Source organism: Bos javanicus, chromosome 14, assembly GCF_032452875.1.
Source record: "Bos javanicus breed banteng chromosome 14, ARS-OSU_banteng_1.0, whole genome shotgun sequence".
NCBI lineage: Eukaryota > Metazoa > Chordata > Mammalia > Artiodactyla > Bovidae > Bos > Bos javanicus.
Genome location: NC_083881.1, coordinates 57,096,360 through 57,118,093, shown reverse-complemented (window position 1 = coordinate 57,118,093; position 21,734 = coordinate 57,096,360). Strand labels below are relative to the sequence as shown.

The following is a 21,734-nucleotide window of genomic DNA, read 5'->3' as shown; positions in this document are numbered from 1 at the left end:
TGAAGAAGGGCAGGGGCAAAAAAAGACATGAAATTTATCTACCTGTACTCTAAAATGTCATCTCACAGCATGTTCCAATACCAAGCCAAGAAATGGCTTAGACAGGATCCCTGCCAACTGGCAAGGACTTGAAGATTACTTGGCTTCCTGCAGTGCCATCCTTTTCTCACACAGCAAACCTCACAATTTACTTTCCAATGGTCTCAATGTTAATACTACATTCCTTTTGAGATATAGAACAGGGCTCAGCAAACTTTTGTTTTTTTTTTGTAAAGCCCTGGATATCAGATTTAAAGCTCTGTGGGCCTTCTGGACTCTATTGCAACCACTCAACTCTGCCTTTACACAAAGAAAGCAGCCATAGACAATACATAAGCAAATGGGTATGGCTCTGTTTCAATAAAACTTTATTTAAAAATAGATGGACAGTTAAGGAATGAGCACACATGTATTCGAATAAAGTTTATTTACAAACATAGGTAGCAGGCAGAATTTAGGCCAAGGGCCAAAGTTTGTTGACTCATGTAATAGATTACAGAAATTCAGGACTAATTAAAATTTCTCCCATTAACATAGTTAGTAGGGAAATGTATAGAACATAGTTAAGTCTTATTTTCATACATACGTTTGAGTTGAAGTTTGCCCATGGAATTCATTCATTTCTCTAGTCATTAAAAAGAAATTATTCTTTCCAACTATGTTCAAGTCATTGTGTAAGACAAGTAGATCTGCTATCAAAATAATATATAAAATAATAAAAAAAAAGAACTAGTGAACAAAACAGGCACAGTCCCTACCTCACAGCATAGCGGGTCTGAGAGGATATATATGCAAATATTTACTGAGGTCTACTGCGTATCATGCACTCTTCTACCAGTAAAGGTACACTGTACGGAACAAAACAGACTAGGGCCTCTGGTGGTGTTTACATTCTTAGCAGAGGCAGATAGAATCACTTTTGTGACAAACAATAAACAACAAAAGATCACAGTGGTAAATGCCATGAAGAAATTATATATATAATGATAGAAAATCACTTAGCAGAGTGAGGAAAAGTGGTAGGTAATGGTGCTCAAAGAAGACTTTCAGAGAATATTTCTGAGCAAAGGGCTGAATGAAGAGAAAGAGCCATTTATACCAAGATGTGGGGCAAGAATTTTTCTAGCTAGGTAAACAGCATGTAAAGTCCCTGAGACAGGAATGAGCTGGTCTGAGGGAGTTATAACAAGAAGACTAAAGCCATCTGAGTGTCCGGAATGAGGGAAAGGTTTAATAACTGAGATATCCAGAGAGGAGTGTGGGGCCGATCATATAGGACCTCATGGTAAAGAATCTGGATTCTTTTCTCACATAATGGAAAACTGTACGAGGATACTAAGGAAAAGAACAATATATTCTTATACACTTCACACTGAATCAAGAATTACATATGAGGTGAGTGCTACTAAAAGCTCAATGTGAAATGGAAGTCAGGAGTAAGGAAGGGCTGCAGTTACCCATAGGAAAAAACCTGTTTGCCCTGATCCCAAAACCTGAGATCCATCAGTGGAGACAGTTTGGGGGAAGGCTTGCTCCTTCTTGCAGAGACACTCAAAAGACTGTATTATAGCTCCAAATGCCCAACTTCTGGGGCCCGGGAAGTCTGCATGCCTTCTTGGATCTTTCAGTTTTAAATATAACAATCAAAATCGAAGTATTCATTGAAAAGTTAATACAGAGGTCTATTTAGCTTGAAAATCAGGGGTTATTCTCAAATGAAGTTAGTGGAGAAATTTCTACAAGTGAGTTTAAAAGACAATTGTTATTCCTATTAACATTTCTCAGCAATTGACATTTTTTCTATCTCTAGGTATAAATAATGGCTTTCGAGGTGGCTCAACAGGTAAAGAATCTGCCTGCAATACAAGAGACACAGGAGACACAGGTTCGATCCCTGGGTCAGGAAGATCCCCTGGAAAGGGAAATGGCAACCCATCCAGCATTCTTGCCTGAAAAATCTCATGGATAGAGGAGCCTGGTGGGCTACAGCCAAAGGGCCACAAAGAGTTGGACACAACCGAGTGACTAAGCACATGCATAAATCATATATGCATATTTTATTCAAATTTAACAACGAATTTTTAAAAACATACTTGTTGACTGTCTGCTCATTTTACCCATTCTAGAAATCCCCTCACATGCAAATAAGAAAGCACCCTCTCTGGTTTAGTATTACACAGTCACCAGTCCCTAAAACAATCCACAGATGAGAAGTCAGTTCTAGTTACTTAGATTCACATGTGCACATATTACCCTGTATGCAATAAATATTTACCTATTAGTCTAGAAGTATAAAGTTATTTTTCATCCCATAGGAAGATCTAGCTGACCCTCAAGTAACTTAGAAGCCAATTTTGGCATCTGAAAGCAGTTGCAAGGTCCCTTAACTCGCTTTATTTTATACCTAGCACACCCACACACTTTAGCACTTGCTATTTTTTATTTCTACATTATGATGATAACAGTACTATTGTTCAGACATTTAATAGACACCTTGGAAAATATAAAGGTGGATAAGGAGACATTCACTACACTCTGGGGACTCATAGTCTAAGTAGGCAAACAGCCATCAAGACACATAATGAAAATGACAACAGCTACACAACATGGAAATGCAGTACTAACATGATATGTACAATGTGATAATACTGGAGAACTCGGCCTCTGAGGGTAAGTAGAGTGTGGGTAAATTTCATGGAGAAACTGGCAATGAAGCTGACTCTTAGAGAATAATTAAGAAGACAAATGGAGTCATAGAAGTTTTTAAGATCCTAGACCATTTGGCTAAATACAATTTGGATAATTAATACCATATAGCCTAGACTCAATATCTTTTAATGTAATATTAGGACAAAAATGTTGCATGATGTAGTTGAAAGGGAGCAGAATTTGTCACGCCAAAATATGCCTTTTGGCATAAGGATTATTTCAGGCTGATTTTTTTTTCTTTTTCTCTTTTTTTTTTTTTTTTTTTTTGATGAAGGCTGATTATTTTTAAGAAACAGCAGACATAGGAAAAGCTCCAAAAACCAAGTAGGAATTAGCCTTCTAACTTACATTTACAGAGGAATTTACATTTACAAGAGAGATCTCCATTTTAAGGATGTGGGTTTCCCAGGTATCCTAGTAAATAGCCCATGCTGCCAGTGCAGGAGATGTAAGAGACCTGGGTTTAATCCCTGGGTTGGGAAGATTCCCCTGGAGAAGGGAATGACTACTCACTCCAGTATTCTTGCCTGGAGAGTCCCATGGACAGAGGAGCCTGGCAGGCTACAGTGCACGGGTCGCAACGAATCAGACATAACTGAAGCAACTTAGCACACATGCACACATACTCACTCTCTGTATCGCAAGAGGAAGATGACTGAACCTCTAGCAACTCTATCAACAGAGGAGGTACGGATTTAAATCTTCATAACAACCATACTCTTGTGTACTGTGCTTGCCCTGAAAACCTGGCTTACCTGAGACATCTTTTGTGTTTAGCTGGAAACAGTATTTGAGGTCATTTTGGGGGGGCGCTGGTTACTCAGTTTTCCTGGGTGCAGGTATACATATTATTAAACTTTTGTTTGTTTTTCTCTTGTTAACATGTTTTTTATTATAGAGAGGTCTCAGTCATGAACCTGGAATCGTAGAGAAAGTATTCTTTTTCTTCCTCCACATGGTCCTTGCTTAAGAGATAACTTAAAATATAGTTGGGAAGGTAAAGTATATACCCAAAACATTAATAGCACATAGTAAGCGCAGACTGCAATACAAAGATAATGCATTCATTTATTCAATCAACAGACATTTATTATCCATATTCTGTGGAGGATCCCCTGGAGGAGGACATGGCGACCACTCCAGTATTCTTGCCAGGAGAACCCCCATAGACAGAAGAGCCCGGTGGGCTACAGTCCATAGGGTCACAGAGAGTCAGACACGACTGAGTGACTAAGCACACACACACATGGATGATATACTACTCTAAGCCCTGGGGAAATGACACTGTACAAACACACAGGGAAGTCACACTCTAGTAGATATTAATATGAGTTGATAGGTGTGATACAAGGGTTTTTTTTTTTAAAAAAGCTTATCACTATCACTGCTGTGCTGTGCTTAGTCACTCAGTCATGTCCAACTCTTTGCAACCCCATGGACTATAGCCTGCCAGGCTCCTCTGTCCACGGGGATTCTCCAGGCAAGAATACTGAAATAGGTTGCCCTCCTCCAGGAGATCTTTCCAACCCAGGGGTTGAACTCAGGTCTCCTGCATTGCAGATAGATTTTTTACCATCTGAGCCACCAGGGAAGCCCTTGCTATCATTAATATGTTTCAGATAACTGTATGCTAAATCCTAATTCTCTGAAGCAAAGAATACAGTATTCAAGTAGAGAATGTTGTTAGTCAAAAAGTGCAGTCAAAAAATAACTTATCCAAGCACTTTATTAAAAGTGTTTCATTTATTAATATTCTGATGACAATTCATAACTGAATTTTATACTAACAATCAATTCATTAATTTTAGTTAGTGTGAAATAGTATAGTAGATAGATCTTTGCTCTCTGTTACAAGGCATGTTTTTAACTCAATTTACTTATACTTTCAATCAAAAAAAAAGAAAAGACACCATTTGGCAAAGGTAAACAGACTTTCTAAGCATTCTCCCAATACATTTTAAATACACGTATTTGTGAACTTGGGGTATATGAGAGAAAGAAAACAACAGTTCAAGAAGCACAGGATGTGGAATAGACATTCAACAATAGAGATTTCTGTGTCATAGGAAAGTAAAAAGGAATCACAAAAAAAGCGGCAAAGACACAAAGGCCTTTTGTACTTATCTTTACTATCCTAAGATCTGGTCACTCTCAGGTATTAGTATGGTTTGTTAATAATTCTGAAAAGAGCTATATGGCAGAAGAAAGTCAAACCTAGACGGACAACCCAGGTGTTTCATCCAATAAAAATGTGACTTTTGAACATTTATGTATATTGCTTTTCCTGATTTAAAAGTAAGGATGATGCTACAAACCTATCTCATGTTGGTATTAATCAACAAGCTATCATGGAAAGCTGATCTCCAAGAACTAAATCTGTCACATCAAGAGACCAGTAATGTAACAGTTCCAGCACTTATGATGACCAATACATTCTATGCCCCACTGCCCACCTTGCCTCTCATCTTATTCAGTTACAAGACCAGAAAAGTTGAGGAATGAGATTGGGAAGTCTAAGTCTCATATATTGACTTATAGTGACAGCTAGTCTCTTGTGAAGAATATTTAAAAGAATCCAGTTTACCAAACATCAAGCAAGGTAATAGATTAACATAAATTATCATCAAGTTGCTGCTAGCATTGATAACATACATTTTGCATTAAAAAAAATTCCGAATAGTGATGACGTGAGCTGCATAATAATCACATGTTTGATGAATTATTCTGTTGAATAAATGGATGAATTACTTACACTTACACTGATAGCCTCAGGTTCTGCAGTGCATTACTTCTGATCCTAATACAACTACTGGGAATCAAAATAGAAGTAATACAAATTACAGTATTAAGTACACCAAATGGTTACAATAAAAAAGATTTCCATTTGAATTATCAAAATAAATACACTGCATGAAACTTAGAGCTTGAAGTATAGAAAACTTCTAATTAAGGGAAACTTATGAGAGCCTTTAGCAAGTTCTTTGCTGAATGCATTTATTTGGTTTCTTGATCCTCCAACCAATCGCATTAACAATGACAAAAGATATGCAAATTCAAACGGACAATTGTCAAGCCAAACTGCTCTGACTCAAACCAACAGAGACACTGTCAGCATATATTCTGCTTGATTCATGCTAGCAAGGGTCAGTTTAACCAAAAGACATGTTCATAGTTATGCTTGGCTATAATCTGAAAACTACGCCATAATCTTGACCAAAAATAATACAAACAAAAATCAAATGTATTTCAAACATTAATATATGAAGCATGTGCATGATTTAAATCCAGTAGAATCATGTCTGTATCCTGTTACTGTTGAATAACTGCATAACAACAACAAAAATATGCATTTTCATGCTTAAATCATCATTTGGATTGTATATTTTAAGCAAACAAAATATTACATTTTTGGTAGAACAACTCATTGAAGACAATTTGGGACTAAATTTCCCTCTCCACCTTCCTCAATGAATCCAAACTAATTTATAATGATTAAATTCTCATTCAAAACTGTATGAACAGTATACTGAGAATAGTAATAAGCTATTCAACCAAATTCATTTATTCATGATGGAAATAAGTTTTGTGAAAGGAAAAAAAAAATCCTATTATAAACTGCTGTTGTAATTAGTGTCTGAAATTTAAGCTACATTTAATTAGTGCCTGAAATTTAAGCCATGTTATCAAAAGACTTCAGAATTGTTTGTTTTCTATTATTTTGCCTATCGATGTATTTTTTTCATCTGTAATCTACAATAGGAAGATTAACTAAAATTCCAAGGCTGGAAACTCTAAAACTATGAAGTTTTAGTTAACTTGTCAAATAAAATAACAGTGATCTTAGTTCAGTCCCTAGTGGACAAAAGTAAAATAACTATTACTTGGCATGATTCAGCAGGAGGTGATCTAAGTGAGTGTGACCACACAGGAACAAAAAAGAGCGTTTGTCCTTTCCCTATCTTTTATCTTCTTAAAGGGTTTGTTCTGTTAACAGACTAACATAAAGACGACTAGACTGCTTGTGTTCCTAACCATGCACATCAAGTGAATTTTTAGCAAAGATCCCTGGGGGAGAAGCTTTCCACAAATGGGACACTGACATTGTCACCCTTCCAGTGACACATTTGAACACACTTGTTATCTGCTGCTTACTTGTTACACAATTAAACAGAGAGCAAAGAGGGAAGGAATTTCAGAAAGTGTGTTATTTTTCATTGGCATATTTTCAACAAAAACTTTTAAATGGTTTATAGAGAAATAACTAAATATGATGCTTGATTTTTGCAAATTAGGATTCAATGCATACTCAACATTAACACTTATCTGGATCCCCATATTGCACTGTGTGTGACGATAATGTCTTGAGGAAAGAGGCACTTTAGGGACATAGCAAAATTTACATGTCATGTTCAGCCCAAAGCTGCAGGTGCATGTCTTTTCACAGCGGGCAAACAACCTCTTCCTAATGAATTCACATTCAAATATATTTTCCTGATTTTTTTCTCAAGGACAGAAGAAATATATGACAGAAATCAGTCCTTTACTATTCTACTAGTTGCTGAAACTGTTTCCTTTACATACTTATTCAATTTCTTCAATCAAATATCATACTTTGTATTTATCCACATTTTATATTAACTTTACTAGAGGTTGAAAAATAAGTATCTGGTGATGACTTTCTGTCCTAGCTGCACAAAATTTCAGGGTGTAAAATTGATTTGATCCTGATAGTACTGTTGTTATTTAATTTTTTCACCAACTTACTCAAAACATACATGCTTTGTTTTTTTTTAAGTTGGGCTTTGACAGTCAGAAAAACTCAAGCTAAATTTTAAATAAGAGAAAACCAAAAATGTCACAAAATGTGCCAGTGTTAGGCACACAAATGGGGTGCCACCATACCTCAGAAGCACAAGCCTACAAAACGTTGGCTCACCCCCTTAAGTCACAGGGAGAGAGCCGTCTTGCATTTGCAAACACTGCCCCCCTGGAGCAAAAGGTAAACACACAAATGGCCCCCTAAGGAACTCTAAGTTAGTTGCAGCGGGAGAACAGAAAAGGCTCCGTGGAATTAGAAACTGAAAGCGTTCACTTACTTTTTGCAGCCACTGAGTATAATTTTCCATCACATGCTCCAGATGTTGAAGTTTCTGGGAAGAGAAATCCTGTTCCACGTGTGGAGCATCTCTCTGCAGAGCGTTTGTGTTGTACTGGTCTGTCGTACTCTCACGACAGTTACCGTCGTGTTCTGGAAGAATGAAAGTGTAGGCACATTGCCCATGTTGAATCCGGTTATATCTTCTCCCACCGTTTTCTGGACTTCGGCGCTGGTTGCTGCACCCTATGTGAGTCAGAATAGCAGCGAGGAAAGCAAAGGAAAGGAAAACTGTCATTGTACTGCCGGCACTCTCTTTCCGTGCCTCTCGCAAAACTCGCTCCTTTCTTCTGACCTTTAAACTAGTTCTTTATTTCAGGTAAAACTGCTTGTTTGTTTGACTTTTCCCTTTCAAAGAAAGTTTTGTAGAAGAATCACAGAAAACTAGCCATTTTTAGCTTTGTTCTAAAATGGTATTTTTTTTTTTTAATTTCACCGTAATGATAGTTTCCTTAGTTAAAAACTTGAGATATTTATTGCATAGTAGCTGAGATTTATTGTTTCCTCTCGGTGTAACCGTTCAGCGTGGAGCCTGCCTGAGTCAGCTGCGTGTACATATTCTAGACCCTTTCCTCTACCCTATCTGCTGCAGATCTGCTATTTTCTCCCAGACCTCAGTGAGTTTTATTAAGGTTGCACATCCAAGCCAAGCTGGAAGCAGGCAGCCTTTCACAAGATGACTTGACAAGAATGCATGAGTGTGCCCCTATGCTAAGGATTGCTGATGGCTTGAAGCGGCTGGATCGTCTTACAAATTGGCTAGATGCGCATGACCTCGATCGTGTATGGCCCTCCCGCCCCTTCCGCAGACAATTGCCTTGAGCCTTTAGCAGATTCACTGCAAATCAATAAATAGAGCAGTCCACCTTAATACACTTTTGGTGTGTATGCTGACCTACTAAAATCTAGCAAACTAGAAGTATGTCTTTAAAGTTTTACTTGATTGGGGAACCTGAAGAAGAAAACTGGCATAGTTTCCAAGAAAATTATTTTTTACAGTGGATGATGAATCTGTACAATTATTAATTTTTTTTTTTAAAAATAATTCTTTACTCTGGGGAAAAAGACATTAAAACCATTTTTAGAGATGGCATTTATTCACTTAGAATTTCAGGAAATTATCAGGAAGGGTCAAATTAGCAAAATATTTCATAATGTCACTCAAAGGAATATAGCATGTGCATATTAAGTAGAATAATTTTAGTATTTTCTGAGATATAAATTTTAAATAAAACTGGCTCCCCAGTCAGAATGCAGCCCTGTGTGTTCTGTGTACATAAATTGAGCAACTTCCTTACAAAAACACTGTGGTTACCATTTAAGACAGTGGCCTGAGAATTATTAATTCCTGTGGTACATCCCAATCATATATTTCACAAGGGCCTCTTTGGTACTGCAATGACTATCTTTAATGCTGGTATGGAAGTTCTACATAAATTCTCCCATGGCTGCACAGGAAAACTGTCTGAGAACAAACAGATCAGGTGTGTTAACGAGACAGCATAGGGCTGTATGGGAGAAATCTCTGCTTCTATTAAGTACGAAATAAAAAGTATCAGAAGATGATTTCTTAAATGTAGGGTGTAAGCATTTGAACAAACATTTGAACATAAAGAACAGGTGATAATTATAGAATTAATTTTACAGCACTGAGATCTTTACTAGCTCTGTGTGGAAAACATGAATTATAAGCAAAGGCTTTCACCAAGAACTGGGAGGGATTTTGGGGAATGGAGTTTCCCAACTGCAATCATGGTGTGAAAACAGAAGCCACAGATGTTGACTCTCATGTCCTGGAATGGAGGCAGAAGGCAGTAGATGAAGAGCGGTAAGGGTTAGAGACTGATGTGTGGAAAGAAGTTAAAGGCGAGTGCAAAACAAATTTCAGAAATAATGTGATTTACTTGGGGGGAAACGGTGCCAAGATTTATCAGTCCTTTCCACACAAAATAACAAATTTCTGAACTGACAGATACAGGAGCAAGTAATACCAAACATAGCAATAGTCTGTGAAGCGCCTTTGTGGCCTCTTCCTGATATTGCCCTGTCTCCTTGTTGGCTACGCTACTCATATGCCATAATAAGAATGACACTTGCTGAGAACTTACTATATTCCAGGCCAGGCTAAGCACTCCTTACACACAATCTTATTCAACTATCCCAACAAACCGAAGACATGAATATTACCTTTGACTCTATTTTTATCAATAGGAAAACTGAATCAAAGAAAGGCTAGTCAGCCACAAGTCATACAGCCAGCAAACAATGGTGCCAATAGTGAACTCTAGCCAACTGATTCCAACCCTATGCTTCTAACCCCACACCAGGCAAAGGATTTCCAAAAGGGCTCCAGCTGCACTGATTCACAGTTATAAAGCAGGTTAAGTGATCATACTTAGAAGGAAAAAAACTGATTAAAAGCCATTTTATACTACTAAGGTGGTTTAATCCTTTTCTGTGCCCCCAAAAAACAAACATACAAAGTGACAGGTAACCCATGAAATTGAGTTTTTAAGGGCCCACAGGGACAAAGTGCACCAGCAGAGCACAAATTGTCTGAGAACATTTTCCAACATTACGGGCTTCAAAATTATCCCTGGAGGTGATCGTGCCCGCGCCCGCGCCCGGCGTGTGGGTGGAGGCGCGCTTGTGCGCGCGCGCGCAGGGGAGAGGCCAGCCCCGCCGGCCGTTGTGGGCTTCGACTGGAGGGGCGGGAGGGTCACCTGCGAGCGTCTGCGACGCCCGCCAAAAAAAAAAAAAAAAAAAATTATCCCTGGAAGGAAAAGAGTCCAAAACCAACACCTCTAAGTGCTTCATTAAGAACTAAATACAGTCGAATATCCTCAGAAGATACACAAAAGAGTAGTGAGGTGTCTATTAAAGTGTTTCTATGTTTTGTATCAGCAAGAATTGTTAAAATTTTGCTCTTCCGTGTGGGTGTCTGTCTGTCTGTCTGAGTGTATCTACATGTGTCTGTTCACTTAAACTTTTACAATCTGAACAAATGAAAAGAAGCAATGTACAACTTTCTGAGGGAAAAGTAGACAACTAAGAAACATAAAAAACAAAAAATTTTAAAAGGAAGAGACAGAGAAATAGTAAGAGAGTGATTTATTTTCCAGAAAAATAAGCAAACAAACAAAAAACCCATAACACTGGAAGCACTGATGCCAATCCAGAAAAAAAAGTTTAGAATCAATTTCAAGCAACTTGAAAACACAGGAACATGCAAAATTGGACTTGCATTTTGGGACTTCAGCTGAGCAGACCCTGGGTGCATTAGAAGATCCTAATGGCATGCCATAAAGACCATAGTTTTGGGGGACTTAATCTAACTGGTAGCAATATTATTTTTTGTTGCTGAACATATTCAGAAATGATACAATTTACAAGACTTTAGAATTTAAGAGGTAACATGAAACCCAGCCCCATTTTTTCACTTCCACTCAAAAAAGTTTTGAATACTGAAGGAGCTTAATCTTAAAAGTCCTGTATCTTTTATTTGCATGACTGGAATTCTGGAATAGGGAGGTATATGCTCTAAGGTTCAATCTCATATTTACAATAGTCCCAGGAAATGTTAGGCTCATCCGGAACTTTCCAGTGGGACAGGGAATATCACTTACATGGGGAATTGATGGCCCTAAATCTGTCCTAAGGACAAGTCTTTACTACTTCTTTACTACACTTTAATTTCTCCAGGCATAATAATTGGCTTTCTCCAATGTATTTCAATAACCTTCTCTTCTTGTTTCCATGGCACTTCCCACACTGCTTTCTAATTATTTCTTTTTTTGGTCTGTATCACCTCTAGCTGTGAGGTCATAAAGTCATCTCCTCATTGCCATCATTGATTCTCCAGTGCTTACCATCCCCTTTAGTTGAAGGAATGAAAAAATTAAAGAAATGAGTGAATGGACTGATTAATTACTTAGTATCTACTACATGGCTGACCACATCTGCTGTATTTACTGCATGAGTTTGCCTACAGTCAGGATGAAACCAAAGTTATCTAAAAAAAATGAGTTAGGCATAAGAACATGATAAAATAATAATGCATAACATGTGTAATCCTTAAAAATTAATTTCATCTTTTAATATCTACACACTCCCATAATTACACATTTTATTCCCATTTTGCAGATAAGAAAACTACAGTATATAGAGGTTAACTGCCCAGTATCTATGATCTCCTTTGCAGCAGAACAGGAATTTGATCCTCAGTCCATCTAACGCCAGAACCCATACTCACATTCCTCTGAACTATAATGTCTCCAACAATATCTGAGTACTACGAAATGGAGAGAAAACATTTCTTAAATTTAGGGGACAGAAGTAGCATGGCTTCTATAGTTAAGAGAGGACTCTTCCTCTTCCTAGCCACAGCCTTCGTGAATTCATGTTATGGTTTTCCAAAACAGAGCTAATTTTAACCTAGGGTGCACCAATACAGTTGTGTCATCTGCTAACAAATACCCAGTCTGATTGTTCTGGCTGTATCTTGAGTCCATTCTTAATGACCAGTTCTGTTATATACCATGATTATCATGCTCTAAAACAAAATTATTTCTCAAAAACACCATTAAAAACTCTTTTAGTATTCATAGGACTCCTGTGACAGCAAAAAAATGGGAAAGCATTATTCCTCCTTGCATACTAAGCACACTGTCATTCAGCACATGTTCTAGGACTATATTCTATATTCTGTGTGCTCAGTTGCTAAAGTCATGTCCAACACTTTGCAAACCCGTGGACTGTATCCCACCAGATTCCATGGGATTTTCTAGGCAAGAATACTAGAGTGGGTTGCCATTTCCTCCTCCAGGGGATCTTTCCAAGCCAGGGATAGAACCAGCATCTCCTGCATTGGCAGGTGGATTCTTTACCACTGAGCCCCCTGGGAAGCTCTGTGGCTCTGATCTTGCACTTTTAGGGCTCAAGAATATCAGCAGGGCTATGATACTGGCAGCTATGCTTACAAGGAGAGCACTTGGCTGAAAATCTTGGAGTCAAGAGCCAAGATCACTTCAGGTGACTGTGTCAGCATCAGGCCTGTTCACAACAGATGGAAAAACCACAAGGGGCTGAACAGAAAAAAAAAAAAAAAAGATGGAGAATATCACCTGAGGATTGACAGCACTTTGTAAGAACATGTGAAATATCATTTGGGAACTTTCAAACCAATAGAAAAGTCTTTGCAAAGAGGTGAGAACACTGCAGTGGGTAGGGGTGAGGAAGACACTGCAGTGGTGGAGACCTATAGATAGATGAAGAAATAAAAATTATTACCTACGTATTCCTTGCCTTCTACTATGGAAAATGCTATGGAGATTCCTTAAAAAACTATGACTAAATCTACTATATGACCCAACCATCCTACTACTTGGCATACACTCTGAGAAAACCAAAACTGAAAAGATACATGCATCCCAATGTTCACTGCAGCACCATTTATAATAGCTAGGACATGGAAGCAACCTAGATGTCCATCAACAGATGAATAGATAAAGAAGTTGCGGTACATATATATAATAGAATATTATTCAGCCATAAAAAGGAATGCGTTTGAGTCAGAGCAAATGATGTGAATCAACCTAGAATGCATCATACAGAGTGAAGTAAGTCAGAAAGAGAAAACCAAATACCATATATTAATGTGTATATATGGAATCTAGAAAGATAGTACTGATGAACTTATTTGCAGGGCAGCAATGGAGATGCAGACATAGAGAACAGACTTACGGACATGGCAGGGTGGGTAGGAAGGAAAGGGTAGGACTAACAGAAAGAGTAGCATGGAAACATATATACTAACATATGTAAAATAGATAGCTAGTGGGAATTTGCTGTATGACTCGGGCAACTCAAACCTGGGCTCTGTGACTACCTAGAGGGGTGTGGGATGGGGTGGGATGGGGCAGGGAGGTTCAAGAGGGAGTGGATATATGTATACCTATAACTGATCCATGTTGATGTATGACTGAAACCAAGACAATATTGTAATTATCCTTCAATTAAAAAAAATAAAGACAACAATATCCCCTGCCTTCTAATGAGAAAAGTTCCTGATAACTAGTGGGTGCGCTTCTTGCTAAATCAGCTATGAGACAGAATTAATTTTTTCTACCAAGGAAAGGAGAGAGAGGACTCAAGGAAAGATTTGGAAATGGAGGACTGGAGCTAAAGAGGTTTAGAGAAGAGTCAAAAGAAAGAGGATACTTGTGGCTATGTGGCTATCAGAATCTTGGAGAGAGATAACAAGTAGGGAGATTTGGAGGGGAACAGTGTTTTCCTGTGAGGGAAAAAAAAAAAAAATCTCTTATCATTTTCAGTAAAATACATGCTTTGGGGCAAGTGACTTCTTTAGGGTGCGTGAGAAGAATCACTGGTCCTTGCTGCATATATAGAAATAACTAACCTCTGGGTTTCTTAGATTGTTAATGCTGACCCAAGGACTTATTTCCTGTTGGTCTTTAACATTAGATTAGAGCCTCCCTAGGTCTATATCTGTCTTTTTGATCACTCTATACCTTTTTCCTGGCACACAGAAAGCAACTGACAAATATCTGTGATACAGCTGACTGTCTCACTGACTCATTCACTTTCATTCATGATGATGAGATATGAATACATAGAAGAATGGCCCTTCCCTGGAGGTTTTCATGCACTGATCTTGCCTAGCACCGCCGCCCCCCCTCCACCCCCCACCCCACCCAAACTTCACTTTCTGGAGAGCCACATAAGAGACTCAGAGTCTGTAGATTTCAAAGCAAATCCCAGAAGTGGCAGTGGAATAGTATCTAACAATCCTGGCCACTCATGGGCATTGCCGTGGTGGAGGAACCATTCAAGAAACACTGCAGAAATAGTTTCCAGTGTGAGGTTACTTGTTAACTCTACAACAGAGATAACTTCTCTGTTGGACCCAAGTCAGAAAAGTAAACAAACAGCTGGAGACTGTACCAAGTAAAAATACAGATGCCAACATTCCCCTCATACCAGAATGGAGAAAGATTTCCATTGAAGACCCAGTGAAATGAGATTTTATTACAGGAAAAAGCATATAAACCACTTTCCTTTACTGTCTCCTTCTTTCTTTTTTTTACCCTATAGAAGTCTTGATTCCTACATGAGAGAAAAACACAAAGGTCTTTCTGCCTTAATCTTTTCCAAACTCAGGAACAAATATGTATTTTATATGTTCTCAGAAACTAAGAAATAGCGTGTATTTGAAATGAATGGCTGAAATCACCATTTGAAGACTCCTACATCCAAGGGCTGTTAGACTGTGGCTGGCTAATCCATGCAGCCAAGGCTGATAAATTCCATCCACCGAGCAGTGACTTGAAGATACAGGACTTTTTGTGATTTTGTGTTTGCCATTAGAGAGTTTTGACAACCTCTACTCATCACAGGTAGAGAAAAAAATAAAAAAGGTTCAGTCACTTATTTCAGGTAAATAAGATCCCTGAACTTTTCTGTAATCTATCATTCTTTGATTTTTAGTCTTTCATTCTTACTTTGTGTTAATCTAATCATTTCTTTTTTCTCCTGCCAAATTGGATGAATTGTTCCATAGAAGTTAAGGTAGGAGACAGATTGCTTTATTTTTGTTTTTGTATATTTCTTTTTTTATGCTGTTAAACAAGATTGGATTGCATTGGACAAGATGTTTAATTAGCCTAAGCTCAATGTCCTCATCCATAAAATAAGGATGATAATATAGTACGACTTGTATAAGGTAGACTTGAAATCTTCCTAGGTGGCGCTAGTGGTAAAGAACCCACCTGCCAATACAGGAGACCCAAGAGACAGGGTTCGATCCCTGTTGAAAAGATATACTGGAAGAGGAAAGAGCAACCCACTTCAGTATTCTTGCCTGGGAAATCCCATGGACAGAGAAGCCTGACAGGCTATAGCCCACAAGATTACAAAGAGTCAGACATGAGTGAGCACATGTATGCATGTGGAAAATTAAATAAGATAATGCATACAAAGTACTGAGCAAAGTGTCTGGAGCCTATCTAGCGCTCTAAATATTAGTTCTTGTTGTTTCTAAGTGTGAATTCTCTTTCTTGCGTTCAAAAATGTTTCTGTTTTTAAACTTGCTTAATTAAATCCTACAACCTAACTTCACCCCCTATCATTTCATCTTAGTTCTTTAAAAATCACTTCTGTGTTGGTTTAGTCACTAAGTCATATTCGACTCTTGTAACCCATGGACTGTAGCCTGCCAGGCTCCTCTGTCCATGGGATTCTCCAGGCAAGAATACTGGAGTGGGTTGCCATTTCCTTCTCCAGGCGATCTTCCCGACCCAGGAACTGAACCCGTGTCTCCTGCATTACAGGCTGATTCTTTACCAACTGATCTACAAGGGAAGCCCAATTAACTTCATCCCTTATCATTTCAACTTAATTGTTTAAAATCACTTCTGAACGTCTTAAAAATCAGAATATTTAAGAGGTATACTTTAATACAGGTCGGTGATCATGTTTACAATGATAGTTCATATAAACAGTTCTGGTTTCCTTGAGGGCAGCGACTTCAGTGTTCTTCCTCACTGCCACATGACGTGCACCTGAAGCAGTTAACCAATGGACACAAAACAGGTGCTCAATAAATATTTTTTGAATGAATGAAACAAGTTGGAAACAACTTAGTAAGAATATAATACTTCACAGAGACACTAGTAAGGCAGAATTATAAACCAGTCACATTTAGTAGTAGGATAAGAATCTTATTCCTTGGGAACCATGGTAGCACTGAGGATGCCATTTATGGCTTCATCACCATGACTTGTTATCCAAGTCATTTTTGGCCAATTCAACTAAATGACTTCATTTTCAAGAGCTTCTTTTATTACTAGACTTGTGGCATATATCACCCCATTCTGTTTCCTGGGATGGGGAGATAAAGTAGCAAGTGTTTGCTTCTGATAAAATGAAAAAGAACTGAAACATTCCACTATTAATCTTACATGAAATATACATGACTTGCACAACAGTAAAGAAAATCTTATCTTGTCTATTTTTTCCTCCAGCACTAATTTGCTTCTCCTCAGGATCTAATCAGATAAGGAATTTGGCAATTAAATTAGAAAATAAATTCCAGTGGTATATAAAACCTGTGAAAATATAATGGCTTTAACCATAAGTTGATAAGCAAAGACTGGTCATTTTAATGGTAATTTTAAATGAAGCACCCATCAAATCTGAAAAATTTACACTTTATTTTTCACTGAATATGTGTGTTGGTTCTTCCTTCTTTATCTTTCTCTTATAATTAGCAAAAATATTTAAAAGGGAGAATTGTGGCAAAGAAAGGCTACAGTAGAAGACAATCATACAATAAACCCTGGAGAAGGAAACGACAACCCATTCCAGGATTTTTGCCTGGGAAATCTCACGGACAGAGGAGCCTGGAAGGCTACAGTCCATGGGGTCACATAAGAGTCAGATACAACTTAGTGACTAAACAACAATACATGAATGAAAGACTGGAAAGGACTGCCATAGCCATTTCACTCTCTATTGCTAAATGTATAGATGGATATACAGAAACAATATACAGATGGATCACTATTAGCTCCTGAGGCACCAAACAGCCTGCATATTTTGCAAAAAATTTCCCAAACCTATCATATTCACCTTCATTGTATTTATCAAAACTGCTTACATTTTCCTTCTACTATTGTTTACCTAATAGTTCCCTTTACTTCATATTTTAAGCTTTCTATGCATTTTAGATTTACCTTAAACAAGAGTATCTGAGAAAATAAGCATGTGTGCTTTTTCCTAATGTATATTAAAAGAAACACTGAATATTAAAAGAAACGCTGAATATTAAAATAAGCATCTGTCCATTCAAACCCATCAAATAATTCATATCCCCAGTCGAATTTGTATCACACACTTTGGGAAAAAAGACTAAGTGTTAAAACAGCAGAGTCATCCCCTACAAAATGAATGAAACGATACCTCCTGTCACTGTATCTATGCAAAAGGCTATTGTAGCAGTTTACCTTACAATATCTATCTGCAACTATCTATGCTGCAGTCCGTCAAGATCAGTTTGCATCATGTCCAGAGTATTTGGGGGATTGTTTCCATTTTGCTGTCCAATAAAAAATACAAAAAGAAAAGCTTCTCTTTTTTTTTTTGGAAATAGAGGTTTCTGCACGTACATGGCCCGAGAGCAGGTAAAGGACTTCCAGTCAGGAAGTCACGGCAGGGGACTGGCAACAGCCCTATTTGTAAGGCTGTCCACTGACAGAAACGCCCAACTGAAGGTTTGAAATAGAAACTAATGATTGACCAGGAGTTTCAACAGCTCTTCTCTTGATTCTGGCAATGGAAATAAAAGAGAAGTTATCCAGTGTTTGAAGAGTAAATCTTCACTCTTTTTCAGTCTTGTATTCAGAAGAGTGTTGAGGAAATAGTAAACAAATTTCTTCTCAATAGTTGCATTCCCCTTGGAGAATTTACATTCCTTCCTGACATACCGCAAAGAGCTATAAAAACACGTCAGTTCAAAAGACGAAAAGGAGAGTTAATATTTAAAGGAGCACCTAGCAATCAATTACCCTCAGTTTAATAATAGTTAACATTTATTGAGTACCTATGATATGTCCAGGACTGTGCTAATCATTGTACTTGAATTATCTGTTCTATTACAATCACAACAACCCAATATGTAGGGAACTTTTATTACCATCATTTTTCAAAGGAAAACAAACAGAGAGGTTTCTGACAGGACTCAAACCCAGGGTTCTCTGACTCCAGAAATGAAGCTTTTTAACCATTACATATGTATAAACCCTCATTCAGTTCTTGGAAAGCCTCAGTTGAATCCCCAATTAATTATCTTCTTGATTTTTAACATATATTTCTTTATTTGTTAAACCACTAAGAAGCACAGAACTTGATAGCCAGTTAGACCAAAGGACAGCTATAATAGTGGAAAATGAAAGTTATCAAGAAAACTTAAAAAGTATATTTATTGTATGTCAATCACTTCACATATGTTATCAAATTTAACCCTCAAAATAAATATATAATATCCATTTCACAGATAAAGAAACCGGAGATTTAAAAAATAAGGAATTTGACCAAAGTTATATAGAAGCAGTATTTTAACCAGGCATTCTGACTCTACAGTCCATCATCTTAACATGCTGAAGGACTTTCTCTAATATAAGTGAAAACAATCATTTTTAGGGTATTTATATGGAGTAATTCAACCAGTCCTCATCTTCACCAAGTAAAAAGGACAAGATTAACCCATCATCCTCAAAATTGAATCCTGAGCTGGCAGCATCAGCACCATCTGCAATCTTATTCATAATGTAAAATGTCAGGCCCTACCTAGAACTATTGAATCAGAAACCTGAGTGTGGCACCCAGCTTCTTTTTATCAAGCCTTGTAGGTAACTCTGCTGCTGCTGCTGCTGCTAAGTCGCCTCAGTCGTCTCCGACTCTGTGCGACCCCATAGACGGCAGCCCACCAGGCTCCCCGTCCCTGGGGTTCTCCAGGCAACAACACTGGAGTGGGTTGCCATTTCCTTCTCCAATGCATGGAAAGTGAAAAGGGAAAGTGAAGTCACTCAGTCGTGTCCAACTCTTAGCGACCCCATGGACTGCAGCCCACCAGGCTCCTCCATCCATGGGATTTTCCAAGCAAGAGTACTGGAGTGGGGTGCCATTGCCTTCTCTGGTAGGTAACTCTAATACTCATCAACTGTAGTTTGAATTATTTCTCCCTTACCCTGGTAACACCTTAGGATCATTTGAGAACTTTACATAAATAAGATGCTTGGGCTTGTTCCTAGAAATTCTGATTCAGTTGATCTGGGTGGCAGCATAGACAATGGTATTTTAGAAAATGTATCAGGTAGTTCTAATGTGCAGGATGGTTGAGAACCAATGGTTTAAAACTGAAAGAACTAACAAAGAAGAAAGGCCATGAAAGAGCTGGATTTGTTCTGTACAAAGAGTAAACTTGCTTGGATATGCCTAAAAACATTTCTGGAGAGCTCTTTAATTATAGGATTATAAAACAATGACCTTACTGCCTTTAAAGTGTTAGATATTTCATTTCTGAAGCATTTAAGGACACAAGGATGACCACATATTAAATAAACCGGGCCCAAGAGACTAAGCACCTCCATGGTTCATATTATTTTGTTGTTGTTAAAGTACTTTATCTCCTAAATTTATGTTTTCAAAGCTTTTAAAGAATAAAATGTTTATATCTTGATCACTCATAAGCAGTATGTCGACTCTCATTTAATAATTTACAATTGCTCTTATGATGACATTTTATCTCCAATTTCACAAAGCGTTCTTGTTTGTTCCTCCCAAAATAAGCAGTCAGTGCCTGTGTTAATCGTCTCTAACTGCTCCAATATCTGATTCACCTGGGATGAATGAACAACTGGGAAAACTGCAGTGACACGTCATCTTCCTCAAATAAATTACAAAAGCTTTAGAGTTAATGGCTGCAACCAATGATACATAGCCTGCAGGGATTCTACACCTTCCACAAGGAAACAACGAACTTTGGAAATAACTGTTTCCTTGCATCAAACTGCCACATGTCTATAACAACACTATGCCAAAATGTGGAAACAAGCTAACTGCCATTAACAGATAAACTATGGTACATCCTTACAATAGAGTATTACTCAGCTACAAAAAGGAATGAAGTATTGACACATACAACAGGGATGAACCTTGAAAACATTATGCTAGGAAGCCAGACACAAAAGGTCACGTATTGTATGCTTTCACTTATATGAAATATCCAGAATAAGTAAATCCTTAGTAGACAAAGTAAGTAGATAATGGTTTTCCAGGGACTGATGGCAAGGGGGAGTAGGGAGTGACTGCTTAATGAGTACAAGGTCTCCTTTCAGGTTGATAAAGTGTTTTCGACCTAGATAGATTGCATGGTAATGACTGCATGGCATTTTGAAAGTACTAAAAGCCAGAGTTGTACGCTTCAAATGGTTAATTTTAATGTTATGTGATTTCACCTCAATAAAAGGTAATTTTGAAAATAATTGGCACTACTCTACACTTGGCATCTGTGTCTTCTTTAGATTACTATGAAATGCATCAGAATAAAATATGTATTTTTTCACTTTTATTTTGAAATAATTATAAACAGGAAACTGCAAAGATAGTATAAGGAGGACCCACGTACTCTTCACTCAGTTTCCCTACTGGTCATATCTTATGTAATTATTCTGAATTGGACATTATTACAATGAGCATGTATAGTTCTTTTTTTAAGTTTTTCAACTTTTATTTTATATACAAAGATCTAGTATTGTTTCTGCATAACGTAGATGTGCTGGATGATCCATTTATTCACTTAGTAACAACTTCATTTAATGAAGTCCATGTTTTGTGTACTGGAAGAAGCACTGATGACACATATTGAGGCCATATTTCCAAATTAGACTCTGCCGGTTTGAGTAGACCTGGCAAGAATGAGAACCCTGGACAAATTTTCTCAGATGTCTCCAGTAGAGCTTCTGGTGACCCATGTTGCTCTCTTGGCTGCAAAGAGCAAAAGGAACAAGGGTGCATACACATGTGCTCTTCAAAATTTGGGGACACAGTTTACTAGAAGGCAGTGCTAGTTCGATATCATTTTTTTTTTAATTGGGATATTCACTTTATTGTAGTAGTCTGGGATCAAAACTGCAATATAACCAAATTATACTTGTATTTCTTTTCTCCAGATGGGACAAATTTTATGGTTCAATTTACACCATCACCTCAGATGGTGTAAGAGCTAAACTTATCTGAAAGCAAATCTTTGCTG

General features: G+C 37.7%; 1 protein-coding gene across 2 annotated transcripts in view; it reads right to left on the bottom strand.

Annotated features, from left to right (window-relative positions):
- ANGPT1 (angiopoietin 1) overlaps positions 1-21,734 on the bottom strand; it is a 469,567-nt gene that overhangs the window by 294,999 nt on the left and 152,834 nt on the right. For both annotated transcript variants that reach the window (XM_061439144.1, XM_061439145.1), the window contains exon 2: positions 7,845-8,089. In XM_061439144.1, coding sequence (XP_061295128.1) covers positions 7,845-8,089 — 245 coding nt within the window. The remainder of the gene's footprint in view (positions 1-7,844; positions 8,090-21,734) is intronic.